Here is a 12,437-nt window from a genome sequence, read left to right on the forward strand (position 1 = left end):
GCCTGTCCTAGAAGCACTGGAAGATTGACCGCCCCACTCTAAGAAGAAATAGGAAGCGGGGTCGGCCCTTACTACTCTTTTTCTAGACTTTACTTTGCTTTATTGTGATACCATCTCGTATCCTCCGGAGTCGGGCCCGTCCGCACCAATATACCAACCCATGACGACTGGACTATACCCTAGTCTGATAATCTCTCGTTCAGACGGATCCGGCTTCTCAAGATCTGTATTTCAGCACAGCACTACACCTTCAATGTCTATCGATTGTCAATCTAGGGGTTTTCTTGACGGGATGCAACCCATCTCGTCCCTTTAAGCTGTGCACCCAAACGGCCTTAACGAGGCCACTCGGGTGGACATATCGATCGGACTTTAAACTTTTAGATCTGCGTTCAAAATTTTATGTCGAAATTACTTCTTTATTTTTAAATATTATTAAATAGTCCGATCCTCTCTTCTTTCTCTTATTTAATTTTGGACTGTCCTTCTAAAATGCTCCAAATTATATAAACATTCGGCCGAGCAGTCAATTCTTTTTTATTTTTGGCTTGTAACCTTTTTATTATTATTTTTTTCCCCCCCCCCCCCCCCCCCCCCCCCCAACTCCATCCCGAGTCAGGCCACCGATCTTATCGGAGTCGGACTCGGGATGGGTGTGTTCGAAACCCTAGTGGTATATGGGCACGTTAAACTAGTTATCATCATCACCAAAATCAGACCTAGAAGATAAGTGTTAAATTGTTCTAAAGGTAGCTTAGTCCGAAATCAGACCTAGAAGATAAGCCTTAGATTGTTCTAAAGGTAGCTTAGTCCCCTTTTGACTACTAAAGTTTGGCGGGTGGGACATAGTCCAGTGGTAAAGCGCTCGCTTGATGCTCGGTCAGTCTGCGATCGATCCCCGTCAGTGGGCCCATTTGACTATTTTACGCTCTACCCAGTGCACCACGACTGGTATATCAACGTTCGTGGTATGTGCTATCATGTCTGTGGTATGATGCATATACAATATCCTTTGCTACTAATGGAAAAATGTAGCGGTGTCCTCTCTAAGACTATATGTCCAAATTACCAAATGTTTAACATCCAGTAGCCGATGATTAATAAATCAATGTGATATATATATGCATGTGTGTGTGTGTGTGTGTGTGTGTGTGTGTGTGTATAACTATATATAACTATCCTTTTACATGTTTCTTATCTTCAGAAAGGAACTGCTAAATAACTGCTAAATATGACGTCGTACATATTATGACGTTACTGCAGTAGATGAAAACAACAATGACGTAATTAAATCAATCGCTTTCTACTGCAGTAACGTCATAATATGTATGACGTCATATTTAGCAGTTATTTAGCAGTAAATGGCAAATTAAAACAATAAAAGTGACTAAAAAAAACAAAAACAATAACAACAGTATGATCAACAGAATGAAAAAGATTGACAGAAATAATGTTACACAGTCATTAATGGACCTTCCTGGAAATCGTCAAAATCGAGAATGACACCCACGCGCGTGTATGTGGCAACTACGTGATGCATGTGCAAACTATGGAATGTGTTTCGGTGTGTTGGTAAACAGACCTGAACGTTCTTTACTAGGATATCTGTGGTCAAAACGTATAACATTAATATTTCAGGTGAACCTGGTTCTCCTACCTTTTTAGAATATATATATATATATATATATATATATCTGGGTTTTTTTTTTTTTATTTAGTCACCTGTTATATCGACGTTTGTTAGAAGCTCGTTCTTGATTGGTGGTACTCTTAGGGAAATAATGTCACGCGACTCCTGAAGAGCCACGTCAATTTTCAAATCTTCAACAGGCTGTCCAGGATCAACGAATATCACATGCTGATAAGTTCCCAAGCGTCTCTTGAGGACTTCTTCATACGTCAAATTGAACGTCACTTTGGTTGTAGCAGCAACGTTCACTTCGACTCGGAACTTGTTTGATTCTCTGACACTGAAAATGTGTTAGTGGAATTATAATAAATCATTATGTATATTTTACAATTAAAAAGGAAAGGAATGTGTGTTTAAGGACAATCGTAATCGTAATCGTAATCATGACATTCTTAAGTAATCGTAATCGTAATCGATTACTTTTGTCATGTAATCGCCCCATGTCTGATATATATAGTAATATAACCCACAAATTAAACAAGAAAGATTAAAAGAATAGGATATTTTTTTAGTGTTCTACCGGTTCAGAAAATATTTTGCTCCAGCACTTTCTTGCCACGTGACTTCTGGAGAATCAATTATTTCAGTCAACTTGTAAATTAACTGATTCACTTGACAAGTAAAAAGCCATTAAAAACGTCACAGGAAAAAAAGTCACAACTTTTAATTAAAAAAATATATTAGGTAATGTGTAACTGACTCCTAGTTTCTTTCGATATTAGTTTGGTCGTTGTTTTATTTGAATAAAAAAACCCATAGCAAACACCAAACACATTATAGATGAACACATAGATACGTTTTAAAAAATATTTACTTATAATAATGGTTTGAAATGCAACATTAGCCCGAAATGAAAATATAGAAAACAATAGATCGAGTTTGAGTCGTGATGTCACAGTTACCGGTGACACCAGAAAGAAAAACATGTTAAAAGGATACAAACTCATGATAGTTCCTTTTCTCAGTGCTGCACCCAACTGCTAGCACTGTTACTTGAGTTGTTACCAAGCATATCAAAGAGGTTTGGTTAATAGGCATGTTTTCATAAGCTTATACATAACATAATATAACCATTTACAGACATAATGGAAGGTGTTGGTATAAAACAGTTATTACTTTAAAGATACATGTATATTGAAGGATGCTGTAATAATGATTAATATATAATCATCAAACAAAGTGCAAGTTCATACAGTTTGAAACTTTAATCCTAGTGTAGTAATCACGGAAGTAATCATAAATTACGATTACATTAGCAATGTAATCGATTACGATTACGATTACATGGTATTCTCAAACAGAGTAATCGATTACGATTACGATTACATGAAAATATAGATATATATATATATATATATATATATATATATATATATATATATATATATATATATATATATATTTGTTTAGGAGATTACATAACACGGCTTGTATTTTAGCAGTCTGCTTGGTTTAGGGGTGGAATGTAATTCAGTGGTAGAGTGCTATGGATCGTAGAATCGATTGTCCTGGACGGAACCTGGTTTCTTAATTATCATCTAAACCAGTGCCCCACGACTGGTACATAAAAAGGCTGTGATCTGTATTTCATGTCTTTAGCTCAGGTCAGGCCAGGTCAATTCATAGGTTTTAACGTGCACATTCAGAGCAAGCTGTTGTAGTACACACCTGTCATGGGCGCATGTGTCGTGTTACGCCGGCTCCTCCGACCAAGACAGGAAAGGGGATGGAGGAGAGGAGACCGCCTGCTGTTGGCAAGTGCAAGAGAGCGCAAACAGCTCGATCAGGGTCGGTAGCAGGCGAGTTGTTTGTAGCGTTATTGAATTCTGAAAATGTCCCAAAGGATTGTCCAAAAATAAAATAGTTTGCGCAATTTCGTAAGGTAATTTTGGTGCATAATTTGGAACGGTTCATCGGAATTAATTTGCAGCTATTTGAGTGATTTGACTTAGTCATGTCTTTGGAAAAATGCTTGTGAAAGTCTTTGCTGTTTATCTGTAGAAGTAGCCTATTTGGCGGCAGAAGGGTTTCCATCCTCGCTAATGGTCACAATAACCATATATATATATATATATATAACCATATATATACTAGAAACCAAAACAGGCGTAGTCTATCATTTTGTTCTTGGGTTAATGAACTAGAGAATTATTGTTTGTGTTAATTGAAGTATAGAATCACCGTTTGCGTTTACTGAATTATAGAATCAGCGTTTACGTTTATTGGATTTTTAGAATTATCGATTGTGTTTATTGAATTATAGAATTACCGTTTGCTGACGTGTCCAGCCGTTTTCCCTCTCTGTTTGGCCCTGTCGTATTCTTTCTTTGCTTCCGCTTTTTCCTTCACTGTTACAGGGTAGACTTTCCCTTCAATTTTCTGTAGTCAAATATAACACAGCCCATGCAAGTGTTCACAGGATGCATCAAATACAAGTATACAGTAAACGAAATGGCAAAGACCGTTAATATTTGATGATGTGTTTTTGTTTCAAATAATATTCACCATTGGCTTTTAAAAAAATGGAAACTCATTTAAATGTTTTATAAATGCGGTAATATATGCGAGCATATGTTAAACTATTCTGTATAATAAAAGATACATAATACTTTTTTCTTCTTTAACTTTACACGGTACTTCTGGTTGAAGCTTTCAGCTTCATGTTTAAAATATTCATTCTGAACATTCGTTGGGTTCTTAGTTGCAATTGTCTATAGAAGCTCAAGTTAGTATCATTTTATGTTAACATTTAGCGCACGCCTGGGTAGTTTCTGTAAACAACTTTTAGAAATTATAGTCTACATCCTATTGAATCAGCAGGATATGCGACCATAGAGAGAGAGAGAGAGAGAGAGAGAGAGAGAGAGAGAGAGAGAGAGAGAGAGAGAGAGAGAGAGAGAGAGAGAGAGCGAGAGCGAGCGAGAGAGAGAGAAAGAGACAGACAGACAGAGACAGAGACAAACAATGATATAGGTGTGGAATAAATAGAGATGGGGGGGGGGATAAAACGTGTAAGAGTAGCATAAATTTATGAGTTTGTTTAGTGTTGTCGGTGTAGATGCAGACGTACAGAGTGAAATTGGAAATAAACGCTGTGTTTGGTAGAGTAACGTCAAATGTCACATCAGCAGACACATTGTTTGGATTTGCTATTCGGCTGCTGATTAGAGTGGTGGCGAACCGGAACTTGATGTCAGAGATGATGTGGAGTGAATAGATTTCTGGTGGCTAAAACAAAAGTAAAAACCAATAAGATTAATGCTAGTGCATTGCCTCATGGAACTACTCATATCTTCTTCATGCTGGATGAAGAAAAAAGAAGTTTGTTTTGTTTAACAGCACCACTAGAGCACATTGTTAATTAATCATTGGCTATTGGATGTCAAACATTTGGTATTTCTGACTCGTAGTCATCAGAGGAAACCCACTACATTTTTTTAAAGGGACATTCCTGAGTTTGCTGCAACTTTTAAGATGTTATCGACTAATAGAGACTTTTTGACGACTGTAATTACATATCAAACATATTTTTCTGCATAAAATATTAGTGACTGTATATTAAACGTGTTTCTGATCGTTCTAATATTTGTACTAGGTTAAATTTCATTTTATTTCCTAAAAAAGATTTTTTCGTACATACGAAATTATTTGAAGACAAAATCCAGTTTGGGCTTCTTACAAATATTAAGACGACCAGAAACACATTGAATATACAGACACTGATATTCTAAACAAGAAAATATATTTAATATGTCAGTTTAATGGTAGAAATACTTTATTAGTCGGAAACATCTTACAATGCAACAAACTCGGGAATGTCCCTTTAATGCAGCGAGAGATCTTTTATATGCACTTTTCCACAGGCAGGAAAGTACATACCACGGCCTTTGACTCAAGCACCTCAAGCGAGCACCCAACCGACTGAGCTAACTCCCGCCCCGCTAAGTGAAGAAGACCTTACATTACTTAGTCCTGATTCGTTTTTAACTGCACCCACCTATTTTGGGCTAGGTTTGGCTCTGTTATATTATCGTTGTCATCATAATCATAATCAGCATCATCATTGTCATCATCATCATTATCGTCATCATTATCATCATGTATGTGTTAGTTTCAGTTTCAAAAGTGTTTGATCAGTGTCTCTATCTCCATTTTGTGGCGGCATCGATGCGCACACCATAGGAGCCCAAGGTGCCAGCAACTGGAGGCGGAGGATAGTTATCTATTAATTTGTCTTGAAACTGATGGGAGGAGCAAAGCATAAGCTTCAGAGTTGGGTTCTAATGCCGTCCCACTCCTGACACCCACACACAGTAAATAAGTGGGTTATTTAACAGAAGACCATCTAGAAGTTAAAATTTGTTTTGTTTAACTACACCACTAGAACACATTGATTTATTAATCATCGGCTATTGGATGCCAAACATTTGGCAATTTTCACATATAGCTCTTTGAGAGGAAATCCGCTTCAGGTTTTCATTAGTAGCAAGGGATCTTTTATAAAGTAAAGTAAAGTTTGTTTTATTTAACGACGCCACTAGAGCACATTGATTTGTTATCTTATCATCGGTTACTGGACGTCAAACATATGTCATTCTGAAAGTGTTGTTTAGAGGAAACCCGCTGTCGCCACATAGGCTACTCTTTTACGACAGGCAGCAAGGGATCTTTTTCTTACGCTTCCCACAGGCAGAATAGCACAAATCATGGCCTTTGTTGAACCAGTTATGGATCACTGGTCGGTGGTGCACTGGCTAGGACGAGTAATAGCCGAATGGGCCCACCGACGGGGATCTATATAATCTTAGACCGACTAAACTTCAGTCGGGCGCTTTACCACTGGCCTACGTCCCGCCCGAAAACCATCTAGAAACGCCTACGATAGTTGTCAAAATGATGAATTAACATACCTCGGCGAATTGATGCTTATCTTCTCCGTTAGTGAAGTAATTGGCAAAAACTCCAACGATCCACACTATTACCCACGCTCTATCCATATTTGAGTACAAACTGTCCTCAATCTGACTTCAAACACTTCTGATACACTGATATATATTCGTATTAAAGATTATTAAGCTCAGTCACTGGTTGTTTATCGGGAAATATGCAAATTACTCAAGCGATCAGTTTTCGATACATTGGCGTGGGAAGATGCTAGTAACTGGAGGGGGTAGTTTTTAATTCGCCTTTTAACTGGAAGAGGTGTTGGGTTGGGGCATATTATGATCATCTGAGCTGCAGCCAACCATCCGCTTCCGAGCCTTAAAGAATGTACGCGCATGCATCATTAACATATCATTACGGTTAATCCTTTATCATTTTAAAATGACATCCATAGGCATCAGAAGCGGAGATGGGTGGGTGGTTGGCTGGCCGCGGACACTGGCTTCTCCAGACTCCCAAGACTGAAACTGACGTCATAATTTAAGAATATACCACATACACACTCTCTGTCTCTGTCTCTGTCTGAAGGCGAGGCGTAGCCCAGTGGTAAAGCGATCGCTTGATGCGCGGTCGGTTTGGGATCGATCCCCGTCAGTGGGCCCATTGCGCTATTTCTCGCTCCAGCCAGTGCACCACGACTGATACATATAAAAGATCCCTTGCTGCTAATCGAAAAGAGTAGCCCATGAAGTGGCGACAGCGGGTTTCCTCTCTCAATATCCGTGTGGTCCTTAACCATATGCTCGACGCCATATAACCGTAAATTAAATGTGTTGAGTGCGTCGTTAAATAAAACATTTCCTGTCTCTGTCTGTCTGTCTGTCTGTCTGTCTCTCTCTCTCTCTCTCTCTCTCTCTCTCTCTCTCTCTTTCACACACACACACACACACACACACACACACACGCAGACACGCACATACACACGCATGCTTACGCTCGTTTCATTTCAAAGTCGAATTGCTCGTCTATACGGTGTATGCAAGTTTTGTCGACAGCTTTGCAAAATCAACATTTTTTTCTCTGTATACACCTCACGTATACATCTCTTAAATGGGATTTTCTCAGTTTTGTCTTTTTGTTTGGTTTTGTTGTAATTGTATTAGTTGCATAATGGCGGCTTCCCTCCAAAATTATTTATTAACTTCTCCTTTCAAATGTAAATATTATACCTTCAACTCTATTCCCATTATTTAATTTACTAAAAACAAAAAGTGAAATATAACAGTGTTGCTATTACACTGTCCTTTTCATTCGGGTGTGTATAATAACTTGTAATTATAACAAAATAATCTTTGATTTCAAAGTTGCGATAATGGTGATTCCCGCCAAAAATATTTATCTTTGCTTTGAAACATAAACCTTCAGTTAAATGCCTATACACAAATTACAACTAAATAATTCAATTTACTGGTAGAAAAAAAAAATTGTTTTAGAGGTGAATCTTGGGATTATGCGTCGGATCGATTAATTTGTAATTGTTTATTACAAATAAATGTGAAAATAACAAAATATTTGTAGTATCAACTTTGACACAGAACCTTTAAATCCCTCTTACCAAGGACAGAAGACAGATAGACAACACATCGCTTTATTCGCTATGTAGTTGTAGGTTAAGTACTCCAGGCTGTCATAATGAACAGAATTTACTTCCAACTCACAGAAGTCGCATCTCCACAGGAAACAACCTCTCTAAGGAACCGGGAGTATGATACATATACATCTTATATACATCTAGTTGTCTTGTATCACCCATAAGCGTACGAGACGGAGGGGACTACTGCCCGCTCCCTTCAATGAAGGAGTAAATCTTCGTATTCGGGCAAATAAGATGGAGAAATTCGAATGAATGAATGAACGAACGAACGAACGAACGGACGGACGGACGGACGGACGGACGAACGAACGAACGAACGAACGAATGAATGAATAAATGAATGTTTAACGACACCCCAGCACAAAAATACACATCGACTATTGGGTGTCACAAGTGGTAAGGATAAAATAAAATAAAATAAAATCGAGCAAAATGAGATGGTCTAAAAACGTTTATCACTGCATTGCCATCTTCTACTCACAATATCTGTTGTAACCCATGTAAAAATGCGTAGTGATTCCTTTAATTTAGAACCACGTATAACTGATAATAATACAAATATGAATAAACGTTGTTATCCAGATACGGGTAATGTTGTTTAATTCGGGCAAAAATTGGTCCCTCCCCCCCCCCCCCCCCCCCCCCAAAAAAAAAAAAAAAATGGGAGCCGGCAAAATCAAAGTAGGCCTATATTTTCTTTAACAACACCAATGGGGGTGATTTACGTAGACGTACGGGCTCCTATTTTTACAGATGGAAAGGCTGAAATAAAAAGAAAATGTCCGAATCTGAATAACAACATTTATTCATATTAGCATTACTTCATTCATTTATTAATTCCAACTGGTTTTTGTGCGTATATCCAATTAAGGTTCAAGCACGCTGTCCTGGGAACACAGCTCAGCTATCCAGGGCAGTTGCTTAATTGTTAGTGGTTAGTGGGAGAGAAGATAGTGTAGTGGTCTAACACCTACCCATCGAGTCGTTAAAACTCGCTCTGTGTAGGAGCCGGTACCGGGCTGCAAACCCTGTACCTAGCAGCCTTATGTCCGATGGCTTACGACATTGCTGGGGCGTCGTTAAGCATGCATTCTTTAATTCATTAATCACGACATAACCGAGACCGGTTTAGCATTACTGCCAAATAGCTATATAGGGTTTCAACAAATCACTACGCATTTTTACATGCATTACAACTAATATTGTGGTTAGAATTATAAACACACACGATGAAGAGATTTCTGGCCAGTTCATTTTGCTTGAATATCTTTATCGTTTTTGCCCGAATTTGAGGATTTGCTTCATCGTCGTCGGCTATTGGAAAGTAAAGTTTGTTTTGTTTTACGCACCACTAGAGCATATTGATTTATCAATCACCAATTGTTGCATGTCAAACATTTGTTAATTTTGACAGTGTTCAGAGGAAACACAATACCTTTTTTTCAGTTAACAACATGTAATATTTATATGTCCTTTTCCACAGAGAGGAAACTCGCTACATTTTTCCATTAGTAGCAATGAATCTTTTATATGCACCATTCCACAGACAGGATAGCACACACCACGACCTTCGATATACCAGTACTGGTGCACTGGCTGGAACGAGAAATAACCCAAAGGGCCCATCAATGAGGAATCGATCCTAGACCGACCGCGCATTGATCAGACGAGCGTTTTACACTGAGCCATGTTTCGCCCACTACAGAACCTTTCTGCAATGCAGCGGGTCGTAGGATGGAACCACTCTAAGTGGACCTAACTAACCACTGCATGCATAATTTCCAGCTTAAACCAGTGCTAGTACGTGCTTTAAGACTGGTATAATGAAATACTGTGGCATGTGTTGTTTTAATTTATCGGGTGATTTATATTTAAAAAAAAGTATGCAACATTTTAATAAAACAACAAACAACCAGTGCACAATATCAATGTCTATTAATGTGTTATTTCTCTTAGGCAGAATGTGGCAACTGATACGTGTGTGTGTGTGTGTGTGTGTGTGTGAGAGAGAGAGAGAGAGAGAGAGAGAGAGAGAGAGAGAGAGAGAAAGAGAGAGCGCTCTCGTGCCCTCTCTCCCTCCCCCCCCCCCCCCTCTCTCTCTCTCTCTCTCTCTCTCTCTCTCTCTCTCTCCTTTCAAATGTAAATATTATACCTTCAATACCTTTACTAAAAACAAAAAGGGAAATATAACATTGTTGCTATTACACTGTACTTTTCATTCGGACGCGTATAATAACTTCTAATTATAACAAAATAATCTTTGATTTCAAAGTTGCAATAATGGCGATTCCCGCCAAAAATATTTATCAATTTTTGCTTTGAAATATAAAGATTATACCTTAAGTTAAATGCCTATACACAAATTACAACCAAATAATTCAATTTACTGGTAGAAAAAAAGATGTTTTAGAGGTGAATCTTGAGATTATGCGTGGGATTGATTAATTTGTAGTTATTTATTACAAATAAATGTGAAAATTACAAAATATTGTAGTATCAACTTTGACATAGGACGTTTAAATCCCTCTCCCAAAAGACAGAAGACAGATAGACAACACATCGCTTTACTCGCTATTTAGTTGTAGGTTAAGTACTTCAGGATATCATAATGAACAGGATTTACTTCCAACTCACAGAAGTCGCATCTCCACAGGAAACAACCTCTCTAAGTAACCGGGAGTATGATATATATATATATATATATATATATATATATATATATATATATATATATATATATATATATATATACACCTAGTCAGAGGCGGATCTAGGGGGAACCCCTAAATTTTGTGAGTTATAATTTTATTTTATATATTTTTTTTTTTAACGATCCTTCTCCAAACCTCCCCCAGAGTTTCCTTGGCATTCCGCCTCATGTCATTGCCCCCCCCCCCCCCCAAAAAAAAATGGATTTACTGGATCCGCCACTGCTAGTTATCTGTATCACCCATAAGCGTACGAGACGGGGGGGGGGATTACTTCCCCCTCCCTTCACTGAAAGAGCAAATCTTCGTGTACGGGCAAATAAGATGGGAAAATTCGAATTAATGAATGAACGAACGAACGAACGAACGAATGAATGAATGAATGAATGAATGTTTAACGACACCCCAGCACAAAAATACACATCGACTGTTTAGGGCCGTAGCTAGGATTTTTGTTGGGGGGGGGGGGGGGGGGGGGCAACTGAGTAGTTAATAGTCTAAAACTCCTTTTCTTTAAGTTTCTATAATGCTTTCCGAATTTTTTCTGGGCGGCAACTGCCCCCATTGCCCCCATGCTAGCTACGGCCCTGCTTTTGGATGTCACAAGTGGTAAGAATATAATAAAATAAAATACAATCGAGCAAAATGAGATGGTCTAAAAACGTTTATCCCTGTATTGCCATCTTCTACTCACAATATCTGTTGTAACCCATGTAAAAATGCGTAGTGATTCATTTAATTTAGAACCATGTATAGCTGTCTGATAATAATACAAATATGAATCAACGTTGTTATCCAGATACGGGTAATTTTGTTTAATTCAGGCAAAAATTGGTCTCCCCCCCCCCCCCCCCCCCCCCCCCCCCCCCCCCCCCCCAAAAAAAAATGGGAGCCGGCAAAATCAAAGTAGGCCTATATTTTCTTTAACAACACCAATGGGGGTGATTTACGTAGACGTACGGGCTCCGATTTTTATAGATGGCAAAGGCTGATTTTTGCCTGAAATAAAAAGAAAATGTCCGAATCTGAATAACAACATTTATTCATATTAGCATTATTTCATCCATTCATTCATTGCAACTGATTTTTGTGCGTATATTCAATTAAGGTTCAAGCACGCTGTCCTGGGAACACACCTCAGCTATCCAGGGCAGTTGGTTAATTGTTAGTGGTTAGTGGGAGAGAAGATGGTGTATTGGTCTAACATCTACCCATTGAGTCGTTAAAACTCGCTCTGTGTTGGAGCCGGTACCGGGCTGCAAACCCAGTACCTAGCAGCCTTATGTCCGATGGCTTACGACATTGCTGGGGCGTCGATAAATATGCATTCATTCATTCATTAATCACGACATCATCGAGACCGATTTAGCATTACTGCCAAATAGCTATATAGGGTTGTAAACAAATCGCTACGCATTTTTACATGGATTACAACTAATATTGTGGTTAGAATTATACAAACACATGCATGGTGAAAAGGTTTCAGGCCAGCTCATTTTGC

The 12,437-nt window shown here is 38.4% G+C and overlaps 1 protein-coding gene across 1 annotated transcript in view; it reads right to left on the bottom strand.

Annotated features, from left to right (window-relative positions):
• Positions 1-6,687, bottom strand: part of LOC121368653 (inter-alpha-trypsin inhibitor heavy chain H3-like) — a 39,896-nt gene extending 33,209 nt beyond the window's left edge. Inside the window, exons 1-4 of the mRNA XM_041493391.1 lie at positions 6,601-6,687; positions 4,757-4,918; positions 3,960-4,069; positions 1,723-1,970 (exon numbers count right to left, since the gene is read on the bottom strand). Of these exons, the coding sequence (XP_041349325.1) occupies positions 1,723-1,970; positions 3,960-4,069; positions 4,757-4,918; positions 6,601-6,687 (607 nt within the window). The remainder of the gene's footprint in view (positions 1-1,722; positions 1,971-3,959; positions 4,070-4,756; positions 4,919-6,600) is intronic.
• Positions 6,688-12,437: the final 5,750 nt, after the last annotated feature.

The sequence above is a fragment of the Gigantopelta aegis genome, chromosome 3 (assembly GCF_016097555.1).
Source record: "Gigantopelta aegis isolate Gae_Host chromosome 3, Gae_host_genome, whole genome shotgun sequence".
Classification (NCBI taxonomy): domain Eukaryota; kingdom Metazoa; phylum Mollusca; class Gastropoda; order Neomphalida; family Peltospiridae; genus Gigantopelta; species Gigantopelta aegis.